At 40.2% G+C, this 24203-nt stretch overlaps 1 protein-coding gene across 1 annotated transcript in view; it reads right to left on the bottom strand.

Moving 5' to 3' along the window:
* Positions 1–376: 376 nt before the first annotated feature.
* Positions 377–24203, bottom strand: part of LOC131485291 (sulfotransferase 1C1-like) — a 50689-nt gene continuing 26862 nt past the window's right edge. Inside the window, exons 4-8 of the mRNA XM_058684600.1 lie at positions 7531–7628; positions 4553–4679; positions 3512–3606; positions 2145–2325; positions 377–1911 (exon numbers count right to left, since the gene is read on the bottom strand). Coding sequence (XP_058540583.1) covers positions 1799–1911; positions 2145–2325; positions 3512–3606; positions 4553–4679; positions 7531–7628 — 614 coding nt within the window. The 3' untranslated portion in view covers positions 377–1798. The remainder of the gene's footprint in view (positions 1912–2144; positions 2326–3511; positions 3607–4552; positions 4680–7530; positions 7629–24203) is intronic.

The raw sequence follows: 24203 nt of genomic DNA, 5'->3' as shown, positions 1-24203 counted from the left end.
TGCCCTGGATACGTGGATAGTCACCTTCTCCATCATTATCATTTTATAGAGCTGGGACTAAAGACTTAAAATTGAATGAAGCCTGGGACACCTAAGTGGCTCAGTCAATTAAGCCTCAGACTCTTGATTTCAGATGTGATTCATGAGATAGAGCCCCACTTTGGGCTCTGCTGACAGCATGGAGCCTGCTTGGGATTCTATCTCTCTCTCTCTCTGCCCTCCCTGCCCCCTTCTCAAAATAACTAACCAGGTAGCTAACTAACTAACTAAAATTGAATGAAGCCATTACTTCTTGTTAGTACTCCAAGTATTGTTTTAAAGCATATATCAGAACGTGAGAGAGAAATCCATGAATACTCTGCAACTGAAACTGATGGAGAATACAAGAATGGAATTTATTTTTATAATGAAAGTAAAAAGAATCTTACAATTCATAAAAGAATAGCTGCACGTTTTCCCAATTTGTGAACTCCAGACGCATTACAGATATTCCCTTTATTTGCCCAGGTCATACTGTGTACAGAAAGGGAGTTTTAGCAGTCTGCTGTCTATATTTTTAGGTAGCTCTTAGAATGTGAGCTGGGAATGTGGTGTGGGTGTTCACTGATAAAAAATGTATTTACTATTCAATCATGCTGGTTCACTTCACCATGTATTTCCTCAGAGCAGCTTGGCACTGCACAAATACTGTACTGGATTATTTGCCATGTGGTTAATGATTTTCATGCTTAGAAAGTATGACAATGAAAGAATGCAAATGGGGCTTCTTTTGTTCCTGCACAAAGTTGATAATATTCTCTATATTATGATTTAGTGGCATAGGAATGCAGTACTCCCACAAACTGTACCTTCCTGACATCCTTTTAAAATAATACATTGATATTCACACTACTTGTGTAAATGATGCTAGACACTTTCTTGAGACAGGTTTTAATGAAAAAAAAGAGGCAGAACATAATTACATGTGTAGCTGAATAATTTATCAATATTGACCATTTTGCTTAGAGCTTCTTTTTAAGAAGCATGAAAGATGATCCTTCCAGAGATGTGATACTCAAGATTTTCTTAAAGTGCATGTGGTGCTGGTATTTTATTTTCTTTGAGGGAGGGGGGCTAATTTGAAGATTTTTCCTCCATTTCTCTCTAAAAAGCCCATCTGAAATATATATTGTTTTCTGCCTGTCTGCCTTGTGTTGGTCTCAAAAGTGAACTGCATCTGTTTCTGTTTCTTGTGCTGCTTATCACCCATTCCTTTCTGGCCTTTCTTCATGTCCAGCTTGAGACCTCCTGAGTCAGGCATAGTTCACTGGCTTCCCTCCTTTTTACCTTCTGCACCTCATAACCTAATACTTCCAAGAGCTGGGCCATCCTCTGTGTCTCGTTGTTGATGGTTAAGGATAAAACCTGGTTCCCTTTTCACATTCTCCATAGTGTTCACCTTCTCCTTCTCTGCTTCTCACTCTATCTTATGTTGAAGTTCTACTCTACTCTATTTCTCTCTTTTAATGAATTTTGCATCCAGGGAGCCAGGCTATTGTGAGATAGTGATTGGGTTATATCACGGGTTTGCAGATAAGCACACCATCATGTGGTGGGTGTCTATGTGAATGATCATGTAATTTAATTTTAAATTTCTACCCAAGATTTGGTTGCATTTGGATGAAGTATATCACAGTGGCATAGAATTTCTGAGAGTGTAGGAAAGCTCAGGATTAAAGTTTAAGTATTCTTGATTATGAGGCTCAAGTGTCTAAAATCTAGGAAGGAGGTCCTTGACTGATGGGCTCCCCTGTTGCCCTCAGATCTCTGTGCGGAAGGTCAGGGTGCTCCCTGCCATCTTCTTCTGGTAGTCCTTGTCAAATTCCTCATTCTGGGTCACAGTGAAATGGCTCTTCCAGTCCCCAGGCATCCCTGAAATGGAGCAAAGTTTCAGTGATTACCACACAAGAGTACAGGGTGGAGTGAGCACACACCCTTGGAACCAGGATAAGAGTGGGAAAAAAAAGGAAGTTTGCCTCTGAAAAATTATGTAGTGTCACTGACAAGAATGCATAATGGGGCAAGAAACATTACTGGAAAATCTAAGCAGAGCATGGGGACCACAGAGTCCAATCTGGCATCTGAGAATATGAGTCTTAACGTACCTTTCCTCATAAAAGGGGAGATAGAGTGGTCCAGGAAGCTGATAGGCAAAGTGGTGTAGTTGGCCATTGGGTTGTGCTTCATTACATCAAAGGAGGTGTGATAGATGATTTTATTCAGAATTTCCTCTGGTATTTCTTTCTCCAAGAACTTCAAAATCTTCTGAATTTCCCGCTTTGGGTCCTGTATGTAGAATAGTTATACAAAGCAAATAATTTGAGTTTTCCATTAAGGATGACATTCTGTGTGGACAAACAGTGTTTGGGGAGAAATGAGTTAAGGGATCAGTTCAAATATATTCAATAAACATCCCTCAGGTGACGACTATGTGCAAAGGTGCTGCCAAGACACAAAAATGAGAGCTGTTCCTGCCCTCAGGAGGCTCATGCTGCAATAGGGAGATGAATGTAGACATAACTAACTGTAAGAACTGGCCCAGAAAACATGCTGTCCACACACATACACACACACACACACACACACATACACAGAGAGAAAGATTGAGAGAGAGAGATCCATGAGATTTGTTGAAAGCAGCAATTATGTTTCCTGGTAGAGATGAGGAAAAGTTGTATAAAGGAGAAAAAATGTTGCAGGTGAGTCATGGTATGACCAAATTTAGTATTTGAGCTATAAAAGATGACAAAAAGTCTGTGAATTTAATAGAAGGTCAGTAAGGGGATGAATACAAAGGAATCTCAAGTTGATACAGAAATGTGAGTTCTTGTGCACTGGTTCTTTGATCAAAGAGTTGCAGAAAAGGAGCTATAGCTTTTGATTAGATTTCTCACCATTGGCACAAGAAGTAGTTTAATTCTAGGACACTAACCCTGGGGTCCTGAGAGTGATTTTGTCATGCCTCTCATACACAATGATTTGAAATGGAAAAATCCATCCTCTGTCCCAATATGTGAAGCCAGTCCTGCCAATGATTAAACTTCAGTTTGTGATGTGGGCCTGGGGTGTGGAAGAGGGAGAAGGAAACTCTCCCTGCATGTTCACTGAACACAACTAGGCACTTTGCATATATGATCTTATAAATCCTTATAATAATTTCATGAGATACAAAATGAGATGATACCCACTTTGTAGGTGAAGACATGGTTCATGAGTGTCAGAATTAATTCAACTATAAAGACATGTGATATTTCCTGAGGAGGAAGGATCTTCCAGAAACTGTGAACTGAAGCAAAGAAAATTGAGAAGAGCAGAAAAGTAGTTAGAACTTTCAAGGGTAAAACTGAGTCAAGAAGAGTGTCATGGAGAGAAAGGACTTGCACTGAAGGCTCTCCTGTGGGCAAGCCCACAAACAGGATCACGACTGTGGTTTGCTGCCCTGGAGAATATGGTAGACTGCACTGCCCCTCACCTCCTTCATGTCCTCATAGAAGATGTAGAGAATACGGTGTTGGTCTTTTGCATCCCACCATCCCTTCACATGGTCATACCAGGAGCCCCATAGCACTGGAGGGAACAAGAGAGAAGTGGGGGGGCATCAATATCAACTTGAAACTTATAAAATGAGCATGGATGTCTCAAATAAAAGGGAAAAAGGCAAAGAAGACAAAGACCCTGGAAAGAATTCTTATTTGCAGAATAGAGTTTTTTTTTTTTTTAATATTTAAGGAGATGATAAGAAGTATTCTGGATTCCTTGGTTTTATATTTCTTCTCTGGAACTTAATAGCACATTAGATACTGTGTAGTTGCCGGGAGTCATAATCTTTCTTTCTTTTGCATCACTACATGATGCCTAGATTAGTGTTACACAATAAACATTGTATCCTAGTAGGCTGATTTTCATTCTGAAAAATCTATAATTACCAGATATTTGGGCACCTTTACTCTCTGTAATGGTGAATGAGAGGAAGAGAGGTGCACTGGGTGTCTTCTGTTGGCCCTGCCAAATCCACTCTGCACCCTCCTCCACCCTGTGAGGTTGACCTCTAGGGACTGCGTCGATGCCTCCTTTGTGCTCAGACTTCCACCTGGGCTTTGCCAGGAAAAGGTACTCAGAGGCTTTTGGGGGTAAAGGAGAGTAGGGAAGGTATGTTTATTTCCCTGATGCTCTTCCTGTTGGCTCACTGTTTTGGTCTGTTTCCCTTAATGAAGTCTTCAGCTCCTGTTAAGGGGCCCTGTCCTTTTTCCAGGGGGCAATGGCTCCCTGCTCGTACTCACCCAAGAGCACTGTATTATCACCTGTTTGTTTCTTTAAACTCTGCCCGTAGCTTTCTAAATAGTCTCTTGGTTAAATTCTCCCCAAATGATCCAGTTTGAATGTGCCATCACACCCTCCTATGACCTTGATGACTACAATCATTCACTGAAAACCCATCCTTTCTGAAGTCAGTAGTGAACAAGGAAACATGAATGAATAAGGACACATGCACCCACAATTTCCTTTCACTTACCTTTACCAGCTTTGAATGCCTCAACAAACTCCTCCCATGTACCAGGGTTAGGTAGTAGTGCAGCCATTCTTGAGAAATGGTAGTAGGACACCACAGTGTCTTTTGCATTTCTAGCCACATAGATAATCTGAAATCAGCCAGCAAGTGATTGAGACAGAGAGAAAACAAAACACAGAAATATTATTGCTCGATGCAGAGGACCTTAGTATTAGAAGAATCTTAGACTATCCCATTTGAGTATCTGAACGTGTGTGCCTTTTCTGTGATCGGGATGACCACATTTTCCGGTTTGTCCAGAGTTCCAACATATATCTGTGGTTTCAGATAATGATTAGGAGCATCCCTCCTTTTCTTAAAGGTACCCTGGTTTGCCTGATAAATACTATGGTCACCCTAACTATGATATTCCTGGAGGCTAAAGAGGCCCCTGTGTTTTTTTCCAGTGTGTAAGGTCGGTCCTCCTTGGCTTGCACTGAGGACTCTAGGTTATTGTATGGGGGTAGCTAATGCAGTCAGCCATTTGGTCTCATCTGCGCATGAACTGCAGCTTTATAGATTAATGTTATCACTCCTACTTTTCATTTGTGATAAGATTGCAGGACCTTTGACGACAGTGCTAAGTCTCCCTTTGGAGCTGCTTGTGATGATTCTTTTCATTGGAAAAGCAGGGGTGTGGTCTGTCCGGGGAGATCTCACCTCTTTGCTTTGTGTCCTGTGGTTCCCTTTTTCCCACTCACTGTCCAGGCTCTAATGCCCACCTGTGCTGCTGTGTGCATTCTCAGCAGAGCCGGAGAGGAGGAGCACATTAATGGTGTCACAAGCATTTTCCCATGTCTCACTTACTGAACAGAATTTCTGTGTCCAACACAACCATTCACCCAGTGGTATTTCTCTCTCAGCCAATCTCCCCAGGTCTTGCTTTCCCAGCTGCCTTTCCCCCACTGCTGTCTTAGAGGAGCACAGACCCAACATGTTTCTCTGCCTCTTTTCCTACTGCTTGATTTTTCTCTGATATTTGTGAAAGCATGTAGGGAACCAAAAAGTGTGACACAGCTGCACCATCTTATAATGTAAATACATTTCTTAATGCTGGTGTTGGTTACTGCCTTTTTGTAAACTTGAGTAATTGTGAAGGGGCAGTCTGTGCTAGATGGGGAACATATCCAGTGTGCTTGTGGCAGGAGTCTGATGACTGGATATGACCTAATGTCCAGGACATTTTCTGAGAGCCTGCTGACTTATCTGTGTGAATCCCTCATGGCTGCTGTAACAAATGTACTGGCTTAAACAATAAGAGATTTATTCTCTTATGGTTCTAGAGGCTAGATTTCACTGGGCTCAGGTCAAGCTGTTGGCAGGGCTGGTCCCTTTGGTGGCAGTAAGGGAGAATCCCTTCACTTGCTGTTGCTAGCCCTCAAAGGCCACTTGCATTCCTTGGCTCTTGACCCAATCCCTGGCTTCACTTTTCACATCTCCTACTTTTTACTTTGATCTTCTTGTCTCCCTCTTCTAAGAATCCTTTTGACGATATTTAGGGCCCACCTATTAATCTAGGATAATCTTCTCATCTCAAGATCCCCAACTTAATCAAATCTGCAAATCTCATTTTACCATATAAGGTAGCATTCACAGGTTCTGTTGATTAGGACATGGATATCTTTAGGGGATGGCTATTTAGCTTACCACTGCATCATAAAATGAAAATCTTGGCCTAAACTCTCTAATGTCACTTCCTGCTCAAGTAATCCACAATTCTAAACAAATAAAAGGAGGTGCCATCATTGAGATTTTTACATTTTTAGAAGGCCTGATTTTTATAAAAAGAAGGTGCTAGTATGATGACTAACAAAATGCTATTGTGTCTTCTCACATTGAATCTATAATACCATTTGGAAATAATATTGCTTGTTGAGCATCAAGAGTCACATGAGTTATCTACCTGTGGGAACAAAGCAGGAAGTTTTCACAAATCAAAATGACCTGGGTGTAATCTCAGAGAAGCAGGTAATGAATGGGATAGCATATTGGAATGTGGAATCTTATTCAATTGTATTGTACCTTGTTTGGAGATGGGAGATGGGCAAGATGAAGAGCTGGTGACTCATGGAAGCCCAGAAAAAAAAAAAAGAGTCAAAAGCAACCACTTGCCCTGTGTATCTGAGCACCACACATAGGGGAAATTGTCTTGACTAAACAGACTTGACCCTTATGGTTTTCTTGGTAAGGGTTCAGACTGGGTTTCTAAAGTAGCTTGCCTGCAAGGAGATGATGTTCTGGTCTAGTTGATACAAACATTTTGATTCTGCTGGATGGTTACACTTTTCACTGCAAATTTATAAGTCCGTATTTTGCTTATATTCCATATTTCATTGACTTTAAGACTCACTGATGAAGCATATATCAAAAAGCAACACTAGCATTTTGCTGTACATTACACATTGATCCTGAATTTGGAAGGTCAAAATAAATGAAAATTTTTGAAAACGGAGGACATAGTGTTATAACAGTTCCTGGGAGCTTGCTCCACAAGATATTCTGTAAGGGTTGTCAATGTAGTATCATGATCTTATGGTTGTTCATCCTTCTTTGTATTGCTCTACCTTTCCTTTCACAAGTTTTCCCTAAATAAATCACTTTTATGCCTTGGCTTTTGCTTCTTAGATGATTCAAACTAAGATAAAAGCCTTCTTCAGGAAATATGTGCTTTGTTTCACAACTTGTTGTCTTTGGATGTGGCTTCACTGGCAGCTAATCAGAATGATTTTGTATGAAAACTTCCTAGTATATACCCAGAAATAATATTTTGAAAGAAAGTTGGATTCAGGGTGGAGTATGTGGGAATGTGGAGGTAAGGACACCATCTGCTGTATACCTTCATTGGTTATTTATCTTTCAACATCTTTGATTGTTTCCACTTAGATAGAGATAGTGTTTGTCCATATGAACAAAACTGGGCTTGAAGAGTTGGATTTTCCTACCTTTGAATTTTCTTTCCAGAAGGAAGGTGGCAGCAACTGAACAGGAAGGTGAGTCTTCATAGTTCTAGGAGAAGGCATTTTTTCGGCCAGATCTAGACCTGGGAAAGAAGGCCACACCATTTCCTTGAACATTTTTCATCATCAGCCCCCTGAATTCAATATTATTGTTTTGTTAAATATCTAGAATGAGATTTACCAAATAGTTGTCTTTGCCTAAAATTATGGTTTTACATGTCTAAATGCTTCCCTCCTGGTGACACCTCTACCATCCATTCAGGTAGAGGAAATCACTGATGAGATACTGGAAACCACCAAGGGAGGCAACATTACTCTTCTTATTTGATGGATTGGTTGTACTTGTGTGGGAAGATGAAGATGCTTTGGGAGGTCTGAGGATGGTGATAACTATGACCCCAACAAGCACTTGGATATTTTATCCTTTGGAGTTTTCTATTACTGCAATAGAGAGTAGATTAAAGCAGCTGGAGAAGAGCTGGTGTCCCTCTTGATGTAGGTGAATTACTGGCCAGCTCTACAACACAAGCAGTTCCATTGATCTTTCTTCCAACCTTTACTTTCCAGGCCAAGAACTGCAACAGCCACTATCTAAACACCACACTGGTCTCTGTGCTAGGATGTATTTTCAGATGAAAAATTGAGCCTTACAGTAGTCAAGTAATTTCAGTAATTTCTCCAAGTTAGTAACTATGACAGCCAGGGCTGGAAATCAGTTAGTCTTTGGTGTGGAAAGCCAATGGAGCGGGGGGAGGTGGGGCTCAAGAGACTTTGTGAAAAGCACCAGAGAGGCAAGGAACAATTAGATAAATCACAACCAAATCCTCCTTGGAAACAGAATGTCCAATCCTGAGTGTTAAAATACCAAATATAGGCTGGGATATGGCCACAAAGAGTACCAGTCTCAGGGAGGGGGCTTGTCACTGAGGCAGAGAGGCAGACTTGGTTGGAGAAGCACAGCTTCTAGTGGAGAATCAGAAGGAGGAGGCACCCCCTGGAGACCTGGCAGTGATGGGAAATAAGGAAGTAAAAGAAAGAAAAATAAAGATCCTGCAGAAATGAAAGAAACAGCATGCCAATTCTTCCTCCCCACCAACCACCAATGTTGTCCATGAACAAAACTGCACAGTAGAGAGCAGAATGGACAGAAGAGGGTGCTTTCAAACTAGAAATTATGACAATAAAATGAATACAAACATAAAAAAGCAGATCCCATGAATACAAAACTGCTATGAAAACCAGAAAAGGCAAATCAAAGCCTTTAACCTGATGAAAATTCTCCCCTCAAAACCAACTACAATCCTAAACAAAATTGTGATACAATACTCCAATCTTGATTAAATATCCAAAACAAACGTTTGGGAAAAGGAACAAACAACTCAGAAATATAAAAATTAGGAAATGAAATAGACAAAATTTATTTATAAAAATAAATAAAAGAAAAGAAAAGAAAAGAAAATATATAAAAAAGAAAAGGGGATAAATGGGAAAAGATTTTATGGAACTGAGAAAAGAAAAAGCACAATAAGATAAGAAGGGAAGATTAAATCATAAGGTTGACAATGAAGGATAGGTTTGAAAGGAAATTTAAAAAAGGATGTTGAAGAAAAGCAAGAAGGTAACCAAGAGATGGACAATGAGGTAAATAAACAAGTAAAAAGGGTCAGAGAGAAAGTGTCTGATTTGGAAGACAAGCCTGGCAGCTCTAACGTTGGTATAAACTGCAGTTCCTGAAAAGAAAATGAAAATGGTGGAATAGAACTAATATTTAAACTTATAATATGAACAAACTTTCTTGAAAAGAAGACTTGAATTTGTTGAGATTTTAGCTAAACTATTCCATAATGTCTCGTAATCCATTCTGGGTGGCCAAGCAGCCTACAGGGGCCTTGAGCATGCCAGTTCACGCCCCAGCTGCATAACAGTCTGCAGAGACTACCCAATGGCCCTGAGATCAACAGTGTCTGTTACCTCCCAAGGCCTTCCCTGGGAGCACCCCTTTAGATAAGACCCCTGTAGAGCCTACCAAAACCCTGCTCCTTTTGGTTTGGATTGACTGTTCTGGACTTAGCCCAGAAGCCCCAAAGCTTTCCACTTATGGACCTTAATAAGGGCATGTGCCCCAGGTCCCATCTCTCTACCAGCATCCTGCCTTGACCTCCCATTTGGTCACTCAGGGCATGCCCTGCACTTCCTCCAGGACCAAGGAGTAGTGGACAGTGCTATTTTGATTCCTTATGGTCTTTCCTTGAACTGAGGCTCACCAGACCACCAAATGTTAATTTAACAAAGTCACAATTAGGTTCACAAGTAGGATGGACTAAATCAGCTTGCTTTTGATAATAAGAAATGCATTTTAGTTTCAATGGTTTACTGATGGGCTTTATCATGTGCATAATTCCATAGGGGAGGAATCCACTGCCTACTGGAGTTTGGTTGCACTGCTTTGCCCTACTGCATACTGCCTTTTCAGAGAGCTGCCCCAAGTTTCCATCCCAAAAGTGCAAGTTACAAAAAAAGCAATGATAATTCTCCCAAACCTTGAGAGTATTGCTAATCAGAGCTGGTTTGAGGGGCCATGGATGTATTTCCCACTTATTAATGCCCAAGGGTTACCCTCAGTGGCTGTTAGACTTTGAGCATGTTTCTCAGCTTGTAGTACAGACCCAGATGCTGACTGTTAGGGGCAACTGGCTAAGATTTTAGCAATATCCTGTTGCCCTTAGTTAACAGAAGAGAATATGTGAGTTGCACACCCGGCTCACACATAGGGCCAGATAAATGTGCAGTGCCCCTAAGAGGAGAGGGACACTCCCTGTCTCTGATTGGCGGTGCTTATGGGATGTACTAGGACTCTAAGTTATAACTTGGATGATAGGGATGTCCTCACTGGGGAGGTAATGGCCCCTCAAAAAGGCAAGAGTGGCTGGGTCCCACAGTCCCTCTGTCACTGCATACCTTGTTGCTGTGGCAGTTTGTCCCCTGACCCTATGCGGTATCAGGGGTCCCACTCCTGGTGTATAGGGGCACAAAATCTAATAGCCAAGTACAAATGACCTGAGCACCTGGTGCCTGCATCAACTAAAACTGTCTGAGGAAATTAGCAAGCTCTGTACTAAATGGAAAACACTCATAGAGGTGCTGTGGGCACTGCTCAGTGTTGTGGTGTACCAACAGACCAAGGGACTGGTTCTATACTCTAGGGACCTGGGGCCAGCCCTAATGAGTCTGTCACTGCTGGTCTGATGGAGACTGACACTAAACCCAGTGAAGTCAATTGGGACACCCTGGAGAGGGAAGCAGCAGGTATTGGCCACTGGGGACGTCTACCACAGATTTTTCCAGTGAGGATTCAGAAAGTCAAATAAGTGGTGGGTAATAGAGAATTAGAAACTGAAATTTGAAGCTTTACACACCTCAAGATTAAAAATATCTGAAAGGACTGTAGAGCAGGAGGAAGGAAAAGGGGCTGACTGGCTGTTGAGAGTGTTTAATACGGACTCTGAGCTACTATTACTCAACTCACAGACATGAGTCAACTAGTCAGTATTTACAAGAAGCCCCAAATGGATAACTTCTTAAAAGTCCAAATTCTGGACAGACACAGATGACCCAACCCCCAACCCATAAGAGACTACCCCAGGACTAATTCAACCAGAATTAAAGCAAAAACTGCAGCCACAGATTGTCTCCATGTCCTAACTGGGATTTCTAATAACAAGGGAGAATCCAAACCCAAAGGCACAAGCCCCAAAGGTATAGAGGGCAAATCCAACTCTCTGGTTACTTGGATTTTCAAGGTTTGTTGTGAAGTTTACCCTTTTATCATAGTTATTACTGCAAAGATTCAAATCCAGTGGAAGATATTCAATGAGGCCCAACTCCTTTCCTGTATGATTGATATGGTCCTCTGGGTATATCACTCCTTTGAATATAGCAACCTATCCAGATGACCTGGATTTCATCTCCAGTCTGAGGAAGTCCCAATTGATTATGAATCCAAAGAATTCTTCTTGCAGGGAGCCTCCACCAAATGACAGGACCAAACTTCATTTTAAGAGGACCTCCCATAATATTCTGGAGGCCATGCTGGGAATAGACTTGACAGTTCTTCCTTCATGAGGGAGATACTCTGCCAGCTGGGGGTCCAGATCTCATATCTGGACAGTTATGGTGCAAGCTCCTCTCAAAAACTCATGTTCATTTTGAAAAAGATCCCAATCTCAATGGCCCAGATGACTTTAGGGGGTCTCAAAGCTCCCTCTGCCCCAAAGAACATCACTGACCTGTGGGCCTGACAAACCCCCAGAGCATTACCCTAGAACTGAATGGCTCATGGAACTTGTCACCTCCTGGGGATAATTGCCTATTCATGACTCAGTAGTCCACAGGGACTAAGGCAGTAACCTGACATTCTTTTCTTTGTCAAACACCATAGCCCAAGTCATAGAAATCCCAGGTAATCCTTCTAAATTTCTCAAATAATCTCCTACAGCCTACATGTCAGAGCCAATAAAACCACAAAGGGAGTACAAGGAATGCTGGCTATGGCTTTCCAAACCAGTTGCCAGTGGTGGTGGCCTCCCTGGCTCTCTTTTTCCCTATTATAGGTTTGCATGCACTTACTTCATGACATGCCTAGTAGAATAAACCCAAATTCCTGGATTTCTCATAAAAGGTGCCAGACAATAACCTGCCCAATTTCCTCCTCCAGGAAAAAAACTAAATACACCACATTATTGACTGAGTACACAGGACTTAAGGTCTGTCCTTAGAGATATACTTGAATTGGGGTCAGTAGGCCCCCCATCTCACACTTTAATAGCCTGGCCTGGTCAGTGTGAAAACTGGCTACCAGTTAATGGAGATTAACTATTGACTATTATTGGAGGGGGGGGGTGCCTGGTGGCTCAATCAGTTAAGTGTCTGACTCTTGGTTTCAGCTCATGTCATTATCTCATAGTTTGTAAGACTGATCCCCATGTTGGGCTCTGTGCTGTGTGGAGCCCGCTTGGGAATCTCTTTCTCCCTCTATCTCTGTCCCCCCGACCCCCGTTCACCTCTCCCCTTCTCTCTCAAAATTAATAAACTTAAAAAAAAGAAATACTTAAAAAAACATGATTGACTATCAAAACTTAAATGCACAGGTTTCTGTCATTAAGTTTCCCATTCCCAGTATTATAGACATGGTAGATGACATCCAAAAAGCATGCGGTCCTTACTTTGATGTCCTAGATCTAGCCAACGTGTTTCACTTGATCCTGATAATGGAAGACTCACAACTTCAATTTGCTTTCCGTTTCAAGGGCATTTTGAACCTTTACTTGGGTGCCCATGGGTTATTTAAACATTTAAGCACCCTGCTTTTGCATATAACCAATGCAGACAAGATTTAAATTCACTCCAATTAACCCACTGTAGCCTTTGATATTATATAAGTGACATTCTCCCTTGGAACCTTTTGAGGTTGCCATCCAGGAGACTTACACTTAGTAATGTATTTATAGCAGAGAGGATGGGCCATTACCTTGCATAAGATCCAAGGACCAGCCACTTCTTTCAAGTTTCTAGACATAATGTGGCAGCTGTGGACTGTGAAGTTTCTCTCACTATAAAACATTAACTCCTTATAATTAAGCCTCCTGTTACATTATAGCAGGCAAAACACATATCAGGTGTCTTCATTTTTGGGGGGCAACACATTCTACATTTACCATTTTACTAAAACCTATTTGTGTTGTTAGATGCAATCCAGCTTCTTTCCATTTGGGAGAACCTCACCAAACTGTCTTGCATCTGGCCCAGCAAGCCATACAGCAGGTCCTGTCCTTAGTCTCTCTGGGCTCAGGCTTTTGAGTTGAATCAGTGGAGATATTTGATTAGGCCTTGTGGAGTCTTGGGACTAAGCATGGCTTTATCTGACTGTCCATGGGCCCTGGATCAAAGATCTGCCCCAGACAGCAGCTTAGCACATGCCACTTGAGCATGAAATTTTGGAAGTCCACTGGGCCCTTTTGGGAAAAAAGGCATTCATAGCCCACCCTGATTTGCAAAAAGTCCCCATCCTTCATTGGGTTAGCAATTCAACCCAGCAAAGGTTCAGCATGGTCCTGAGACCTCATTGTTAAAGTGAAAATGGTACCTTTAAAAAAGCTCAATCTGATGTCAAGGGCCTTTCCAGATTACAGGAGGGTGTGGCTCCTCAAAGCTCAGCTCTTGCCTACTATTAATGAAGGCAACTGGTGGCAACCCCAATGTTGGCCCCTATAGCATTTTGAGAAGCTCCCTGGGACCAGTTGTCTGGCATGGAAAGGGAGTGAGTGTTCTTCACATACAGCAGTGTTGCCATCATACACAATGCTGCCCACCAGCAGACTGCAGTGGTCATCCCTAGTCAAGAAGGCCGCTCCTGGCTTGGCCCAGATGGCAGGGTTGGTGGCAGTGTGCTTGGTTCCACAACAGACCACAAAGTGAGATTCCCAAGGGCATATATTTTTACTGACTCCTGAGCTCTTAGCCAGTGGGCTCTCAGTCTGGTCTGGATAATGGCAAAAGGATAATTCAATGTCTCTGGGTGTCTCCATTTGGAGAGGGACAGCCAATTCACATATGTCAATTATAGTCACTCATGTCTGCATACAAATGCCAACAAACACCAGAAGCACATTCTAATAACATTGCAGACTCCTTGTTCCAACATTCCAATAACATTCCAGACATAACCTCCATATAACTATTCCTCCAGAGATGCCATGCCCACCAGAAGAGCAGACCCCTATTTCAGGCCACAGGGGAGCAACAACACTCACTGATTGGGGAAACAGGCGTGGAATCCTTTTCACCCTTGCTCTATCCAAACTGGTGGTAGATAATTGATTGCTTCTTTGTCCCCAAACAAAACTCTGGAAGATTATCAGGTCAGTGTGACAACTTGTGATGGCAAATTTGTTGTATCAGACTGCTGCTGCCTTCTGCTGGAGCTAGTGGGTATGTGAACACCATCATCAATACCTTCTCAGGATGCCTACAGGCTGTTCTCTCCAGAAACACTGCTTCCTATTGCTCAATATCCTCCTTAACCAGATATGTGCTTGTCCCCTTACACCCACCAGACATTACAGATTCAGATCAAGATAGCCTTCCACCTCCCAAGCAGTTCAATAATGGGCTCTGGAACATGAAATCTTGTGCAATTTCTGCCTAGCTCACTGACTCCAAGCAGGTGGACGTATGGAGAGGAACAATGGCCTTCAGAGACATGCTTCTCAGATTTTAAACAAAAGGGAGGCCCCAAGTGGACAGAAATTTTCCCCGTGGCTCTAATACTGCTTGATTCCTGGCTCTCAGCTCTTCCTACCCCCACACCAAATACATCTTCTCCAAAAACCCCCTTCTGGTACTGACAGGGAACCCTGACTCCTCTGACATCAAGGAGGATGTCATTCACTTCTGTTCACTGGATGAATGCTTCCCTCACCATTGTGATCTTTCCATTGTCTCACTGTCGTCCATATGCTGGCAACCTCATCAGGGGTGGATTGTACAATATGACCCTCTTCTAATAGAGAGCTCAATGGAACAAACCCTACCAAATTGCTTAGAGATCATGATCATACCAATTTCTTTGGCATGGATGATGGTCCAGTATTAGCCACAAAGCTAAGAACACTGGCTTTGCTCAATATTCTGGTTTTAAGGCAGGTTAATTAAAGCAAATTCATAGAAAGTTTTGTGGGAGATTGAAATTATGGCTTCAGGGTCAACTAGTGGGATTGTGGATCTCAGAGAGAAGAAAAAGGTATTCTGCCCAGTGGATGCCAGTCACATTAAGAAATGAAGCCCCAAAAGAACCATAGAATCCAATGGTGGGTCTCAGTGGATGCAGGCCAGGTCTCTACCCCACCTTAGATGAAGAGGTAAATGACCTCTTGCTCCTAAGCAAACATGCTCCTCCTTTTGTTGCTATCCAGATTGCTTTCCCTGAAGGACACCCCACAAGCTAGTCAAATGCAAATGCTCTCTTTTACTGTGGCTACCTTGGATAATAGGGTTGTTGGTAGATCCCTCCAGCCTAACTCTATCTCAGGAGATGAGCTGGAACAAAATTAGCCAGGTATACAACTGTACTGAACGATGGCTGAGCACCAAGTGTTGCAGGCTCTATGTAGCAGGGGTCAATTCAGCAGGCACAAATTCTGACCCAGAGTTCATCTCTTCTATATTAAATGGTGCCAATGGAAGTGATGCTTAAAAGAGTCATTCCATCCTTACACCATGCCTCAAATTATATTTACCCCAGGCCAAATGGCCCTACTGTCATAACCAAATCAGACCCATCTTGGCTGGCAGGTTTGTGCTCTAACCACCCTATCATAGTTTTCATGGGGTTATCTCTGGATTGTACATCTGCCATTCACAAAATATCCCTACTGTGAGCCTATCAATGTATCCAGAATCTATATGCATTATGGATGTGGTCTCCACAAAGTTCAGTCATGGATATTGCATGCTCCTTTGCAAAGTGCACCCTGATGATCTAATGGAGCCCAATGAGGTCTGCCCATCTAGTAGTAGAGTCCACACTTGTAGTCCCACCCCGAGCCAGGCCTCTAGGACATGTACTTGGTATTTAACACCAGCAGCCACTTCTACCCTTCATGGATCTTCACCTGGGAAACCACCCTCTCCTGGCCTCACCATCCCCAAGCACAGCAATGCCTCAGATAACACTGCCCCAGCCAAGAGCTCTTGCTGCCATTAGAGTTGTGATTGCCTTACAAACAGCAACGCCACAACCCAAGGGAAAGATGAGAGACAATGTACTTCAACCTTACTTGACCTTGGGATTCCCACCCTGAGATCACCTCTGCCCCAGGAAGGAAATGACTGTGGTAACTGTCAGCACAGAGGCCTCCATTTGTAAAAATGCCTCCACTTGATGGAACCTGAAGACCTCATTGATTCTACTTTTCTGAAAGAGCTATCTGCTTCTCTGGAGAAACTTGCCTCCATCAAAACAATTGCAAAACCTCTGTTGACTGCCTGGTGGTGGTAGACATCATTTTACCTTTGTGGCAAGCCAAACAATGTATTCTTTTTTTTTTTTTTAAACAAATTTTTTTTTTTTAATTTTTTTTAACGTTTATTTATTTTGGAGAGAGAGAGACAGAGCATGAACAGGGGAGGGGCAGAGAGAGAGGGAGACACAGAATCCGAAACAGGCTCCAGGCTCTGAGCTGTCAGCACAAAGCCCAACGCGGGGCACGAACCCACGGACCGTGAGATCATGACCTGAGCCGAAGTCGGACGCTCAACCAACCGAGCCACCCAGGCGCCCCTAAACAAATTTTTTTTAAGTTTATTTATTTTTGACAGAGAGAGTGTGAGCATGAGCGGGGGAGGGGCCGAGAGAGAGGGAGACACAGAATCTGAAGCAGGCTCCAGGCTCCGAGCTGTCAGCACAGAGCCCGACGCGGGGCTCGAACTCACAAACTGTGAGATCATGACCTGGGCCGAAGTCAGATGCCTAACCAACTGAGCCACCCAGGCGCCCCCCAATGTATTCTTAACCATGCTAGCCAAAATATAACACTTCTCTGCAACACTTTCTTAACCATGCATATCATAAAAAGTTGATTATTATTGATCAACTCTGAAACATACCAAACTAAAATTATTATATTTTAAGATAAAGAAAACAATTCTTACTCCAGGTAAAAGATGAAATGATTCATAAAGTCAAGAGAATTAAACTGGCATCAGACTATCAAAAACAGCATACAAAGCAAGTAAACAGTAGAACATTTTCAAGAAACTTAAGGAAAGAAAGTGTGAATGAAAGATATATCCAGGCAAGCTGTGCTTCAAGTATCAACACTATAGAAAACAGTTTAAAACATTCAAGAACACACACAGAATACAACATATATGTATTTTCCTGAACAATTCACTAGGGTAAGTTTGATTTAACCAAAAGGAAAACATTAGTACAAGGATTGATAGTGAGAATTTCACATTATTTAATACTAGAACTAAAACTTAAAAGGGATGAAGGGATAGGTAGAAGAACAATATGTAAACCTTATAGGCTCTAATAAAGTAGAAAGAATGCAACTTAAAATTTAAAGTAGGATTACTGGTGGTTGTATAAGTAACAGGGGGAATAAAAAATTCCTTTGAAACTGGCAGATCAGGTAGTAAAAGCTTAAGTAAGAAAAAAGAGGATTAAGTACTTATAAAAGGTGATAATAATACATAAGCAACCAATTGCTAGAAAAAACTTAAGAATTTCCTAAAGAAAAAAAAATGAAAAACTCCCACACAAAGCCATCCAAATTGGTAAGGAAGAAGTAAACCTTTAACTATTTGCAGATGACATGATACTATATATAAAAAAACCCCTAAAAACTCCACCAAGAAACTATTAGAACTGATAAATAAATTCATCAGAGTCACAGGATACAAAATTAATGTACAGAAATCTATTGCATTTGTATACAATAATAACTAAGCACCAGAAAGAGGAATTGAGAAAGTGACCCCATTTATAATTACATCAAAAATAATAATATACCTAGGAATACAGTTATCCAAGGAAGTGAAAGATCTGTACTCTGAAAACTATAAAACATTGATGACATAAATTGAAGATGACACACAAAAAATGGAAAGACATTCCATGCTCATGGATTGGAAGAACAAATATTGTTAAAATGTTCATACTACCCAAAGTAATCTACACATTTAATGCAATCCCTATCAAAATACCAACAGCACTTATTCTCAACAAATAATCCTAAAATTTGTATAAAACCACAAAAGACCCCAAATAGAACTATCTTGAAGAAGAAAAACAAAGCTGGAGGTATCACAATTCTGGACTTCAAGTTATACTACAAAGTTGTAGCAATCAAAACACTATGGTACTGACACAAACATAGACACATAGAGCAATAGACCAGGATAGAAAGCCCAGAAACAAACCCAAAATTATGCGATCAGTTAATCTTCAACAAGCAGGAAAGAATATCCAATGGGAAAAAGACTCATTCTTCAACAAGTAGTGTTGGGAAATTTGGACAGCTACATGCAGAAGAATGAAGCTGGATCACTTTCTTACACCATACACAAATACACTTCAAACTGGATGAAAAAGGCACTTGGGTGACTCAGTCAGTTGAGCATTTGACTTCAGCTTAGGTTATGATCTTGCAGTTTGTGAGTTTGAGCTCCACATCAGGCTCGCTGCTGTCAGCTCCTTCAGATCCTCTGTCCTCCTCTCTCTCTGTTCCTCCCCTGTTTGTGTTCTCTTTCTCAAAAATAAATAAAAGTTAAAAAATGGATGAAAGACCTAAATGTGAGACCTGAAACCATAAACATCCTAGAAGAGAGCACAGGCAGTAATTTCTCTGACATTGGCCATAGCAACATTTTTGTAGACATTACTCCTGAAACAAAGGAAATAAAAGCAAAAATAAACTATTGGAACCACATCAAAATAAAAATCTTCTGCTCAGAAAGGGAAACAATTAGCAAAACTAAAAAGACACCTTACTTAATGGGAGAAGATATTTGCAAATTATATATCTGATAAAGGGTTAGTATCTAAAATATATAAAGAACATATATAATTCAATGCCACAAAAACCAAGGGCACTTGCCACTAAAGTGGGAAGTTTTGCCACTAAACTGGGCAGAAGACATGAATAGACATTTCTCCAGGAAGACTTACAGATGACCAACAGACACATGAAAAGATGTTCAACATCACTCATCGTCAGGGAAATGCAAATGAAAACTACAATAATGGGTGCCTGAGCGGTTCAGTCGATTGAGTGTTGGACTTTGGCTCAGGTCATGATCTTGCAGTTCATGGGCTTGAAACCTTCATAGCTCAGAGCCTGGAGCCTGCTTTGTATTCTGTGTCTCCCAATCTCTCTCTGCCCCCTTTTCATGCTCTCCCTGTCTCTTTCTCTCTCTCTCTCAAAAATAAACTTAAAAAATATATGTATATAGTTTAAAAAAATATGAGATATCACCTCACACCTGTCAGAATAGCTAAAATAAAAAACACAAGAAATAACAAGTGTTGGTGAGGATGTGGAGAAAAAGGAACCCTTTTGCACTGTTGGTGGGAATACAAACTGGTGCAATCACTGTGGAAAACACTATAGAGCTTCCTCAAAAAATTAAAAACAGAGCTACTCTACAATATAGTAATCACAGTACTGGGCATTTACCCAAAGAATATAAAAACATTAATTCGAAAGGATATATGGACCCCTATATTTATTACATCATTATTTACAATAGCCAAAATATGGAAGAAGCCAAGTGTCCATCAATAGATGAATGGATAAAGAAGATGCAATATTACTGAGCCATAGAAAATAATGAATTCTTGCCATTTGCAATGAGGTAATGACATGGATGGAGCTAGAGTGTATTATGCTAAGTGAAATAAGTCAGCCAGAGAAAGACAAATACCATATAATTTCACTCATATGTGGAATTTAGGAAACAAAACAGATGCACAGAAGAAAAATTAAAAAAAAAAAAAAGAGAGAGACAAATCAAGAAAAGACTCTTAACTATGGAGAACAGACGGATGGTTACCAGAGGGGAACTAGATGAGGAGATGGGTCAAATAGGTGAAAGAGATTATAAATACACTTATTGTGATGAGCACAGAGTAACATATAGAATTGTTGAATCACTGTATTGTATACCTGAACTAATATAACACTGTATGTTTACTATAATTGGAATTAAAATAAAAAACTTAAAAAAATAAAAACTCCCACACATTAAAAAAAAAAAGAAAACAAAAAGGATATAACAAATAGGGAAAGAAACTAAATATTTCTTATTGCACATGACAATATTGTCACTAGCTAGACACCAAGACCTGATCTTACCCACCTGCTTGTAACCACCAACATTTGTCTCACATTTTCCGTCAAGCTCTTCTTTTCAGCTTATCTCTTAACTCGGGCAAAAGACCCAATGGTCATGGAATCCTGTGATGGAAACCAAAACTATCCCTCAAGCAATAATGACTGCCCTGATGATGAGCTCCAACTGGCCCAGACCTCCCAGACCAGTTTGAGCTCAACACTCAACTCACATCTGTGCAGATGGACCATGGAGTGACCTGTGGAGTGACCAACAGTTACCTTTACTTCATTATAATATTAAAATCTCCACCCAAGGAGGAGCACAGGCCTCAGTAACATAACATGCAATGTATGTATAGGCATGTTTCCTTAAGGCGCATGCATGACGTTATGCCTCCCCCTTAACATACATGACAAAACTCCCCTTTCTGAATATTTATCCTAACCCTAAATAAAATGAACCCATTTACCCTTGTTGTGAGAGTCATGGCTTTGGAAATTATTCCCCATGATCTCCTTATTTGCTGCAAACAAAGTTTCCTTTGTGTGACAGCTCTACCTGGTGTGGTTTTTATCTGTGACTCACTAAGGAGTAAACTCATGTTAGTTTGACATATGACATATGATATATGACATAATTGTGAACAAACATATCAGTCATATCAATAAATGTGAGTGGGATTAAATCATCTATTATAAATAGATGATTCAAGGGGTGCTTGGCTGGCTCAGTTGGAAGAGCACACGACTCTTGATCTTGGGGTTGTGAGTTTGAGCCCCATGTTGGATACAGAGATTACTTAAGTGAATAAAAATAGGTTCAAATTGGCTCATAAGAGAAAACCCAATCATATGCAGCATAGAAGACACACCTAAAACACAAGAAAGAGTAAAAATAAAGGGGTAGATAGATATACAAAATGCAAATGGAAACTACAAAAAAGCAAGGATTATGATATTATCAGATAAAGTAGTATTCAACCCCAAAAGCATTATATAAGAGAAGAAAGGAACTCTGGAGGTGCCTGGGTGGCTTGGTCAGTTAAGGGTCTGACTCTTAATTTTGGCTTAGGTCATGATCTCATGGTTCATGGGATTGAGCCCTGCATCAAGCTCTGTGTTAACAGTGCAGAGCCTCCTTGGAATTCTCTCTGCCCTTCCTTGTGCATGTACTTGTATGTGCTCTCTCTCTGTCTCAGCATAAATAAATAAACTTAAAAAAAAAAGAACTTTATAATGCTAAAGTCTCCATTATAATAATACAATAGAAAAATCATGAATATTTATGTACCAAATAACAGAATAACCACTTATATAAAACAGAAACCACAATAGATGTAAGGAAAAATGGAAATACACTAATAATAGGATGTTTAATTCTTAGTACATGACAAGTCAAGTGGACAAAAAGAAAAAGCATATATAAGATTTAAGCAACATACAGAATATACTAGATGTGGATAATAGAGAATGTATTTTCTCAAGTGCACACAGAATATTCATAAAAATTGATAATATAGTACAAATGAATAATTTTCAAAAAGGTGGAATGCTACAAACAACACTCTTTGATCACAAGTGCAATAAAACTAGTAATTAAATACAAAGCCCCCTCCCCCCAAAAAAACCCACCCTTCCATCTGGAAATTAAAAACATCTACTAAGTGCCTCTGGTGTAAAATTACAGGAATTCTGAAAAATGTGGTAAAATGAAATGTAAAGAAAACACTACATATCAAAAACAAATATATTTAAAATAGCAATCGAGAAAAAATGTATAGTCATAAACAGAGAATGGCTGAAAATGAATGGATTAAATCCCCAGCTCAAAGAACACTGACAAAATTCAACAGTGATTTATGATTAAAGACTCTGAGAAAATAAAGAATTGAAGGGAGCTTCTTTGCCCTGATAAAGAATATCTACAAAAAAGCTTTAGCTAGCATCATACTTGATGGTAAGACCTGGATGCTTTTCCCTTAAGATCAGGAAGAAGACAAGGATGTTTGTTTTCATGATTTCTGTTTGACATTGCACTGGAGGTTCCAGGGAATGCAATAAAGCAAGGACAAGAAAATAACAGATATCCAGACTGGAAAGGAAGAAGAAAAATATTCATTATTCACAGAACACATGATGGTTCATGTAAAAAACCCAATAGAATATACAAAAAAGTTACTAGAGTCAATAAGCTGGGATGCAGGATACAAGGTCCAATACAAATAGCAATTATATTTCAGTATACCAGCAACAAATAAAGATTAAAATAGAAAAATGCCATTTATAATAGCATTAAATAAACATTTTTAGGGTTAAATTTGATTGAAGATGTGCCAGACATAAGTGATAGAAGGTACCAGACACCAGCAAGGGAAATTAAACAAAGCCTAAATAATTGAGATGAACCACATTCCCAGATCAGAAATCCTGATTTTGTTAGGGTAATACTTCTTCCCAAACAGATCAATAGATTCAATACAATCCCAAACAAATATTGGAAGATATTTTTTTCCTAGAAACTAACAGCCTGATTCTAGAATTTACAAAGATCCTAAAATAGCTAAAGCAACTTTGAAAAAGAAGAAATCTGAATTTATAATACCTAATTTCAAAGCTTATAAAGCTACAGCAAGCAGAAGGTGTAGTGTTGGCATAGAGATAGACACAAAATGGAGAGGAACAGAATAGAAAATCTAGAATATACCTATACATATATGGTTAGTTGATTTTGGAAAAGAGGCCAAGGTTATTCAATGGGAAAAAAAGATATATTTTTTTCAACTAATGGTGCTAGAATAGTTGACCCAATCAATAATGGGTTTTCAATAGGTATTATTTTAAAAATAAAAAAATAATTTGGCCTTGAGAGTTAATAATTTGCTCAATGTCACCCAGATAAACATTTGAAGCTGGATTATTTGATTCCAAAGTCTATGGCTTTTCATCATCGGGTTGTCATCTATTACAAAAGCTAGTATTTGCCACTATTTACTTTATAAAAACATGTCCTTTATTCTTAACTGATTTCAAGCTCTTCAAGGGTGCTGTCTGTGACTGTGTGCTGTTTCCTTTTTTTTTTTTTAATTTTTAAGTTTAATTTTGTGGTTTTTTTTCAAACTTTTACTTACATTCTAGTTAGTTAACATATAGAGAGAGTAATAATGGTTTCGGGAGTGGAATTTAGTGATTCATCACTTACATATAACACCCAGTGCTCAACACAGCAAGTGCCCTCTTTAATATCCATCACCCATTTAGCCCATCTCCCACCCACCTCACCTCCATCAACCCTCAGTTTGTTCTCTATGGTTGAGTCTCATATGGTTTGTTTCCCTTTCTTTTTTTCCCTTTCCCTATGTTCGTCTGTTTTGTTTCTTAAATCCTACATTTGATATCTGTGTATGTGTGCTGTTTCTTAGTATCTTTGGTGTGAAGTGTAATTGTTTGTTAATGATAATGATGCTATATATAATTTTGTTGGATTCTGTGGTTGACTGGTTATAGATGAAATATATTTGAAGATAATCCTCTATGCCAAAGGAGCACAATCACAGAGGAATATGGTTCTTTTTTTTTTTTAATGTTTATTTATTTTTGACAGAGAGAGAGAGACAGGGCATGAGTGGGGGGAGGGGCAGAGAGAGAGGGAGACACAGAATCTGAAACAGGCTCCAGGCTCTGAGCTGTCAGCACAGAGCCCGACGCGGGGCTCGAACTCACAGACCACGAGATCATGACCTGAGCTGAAGTCGGATGCTCAAC

This window comes from Neofelis nebulosa, chromosome 9 (assembly GCF_028018385.1).
Source record: "Neofelis nebulosa isolate mNeoNeb1 chromosome 9, mNeoNeb1.pri, whole genome shotgun sequence".
Classification (NCBI taxonomy): domain Eukaryota; kingdom Metazoa; phylum Chordata; class Mammalia; order Carnivora; family Felidae; genus Neofelis; species Neofelis nebulosa.
Note: the sequence above shows the minus strand (reverse complement) of the source record. Positions and strands in the feature narration are given on the sequence as shown.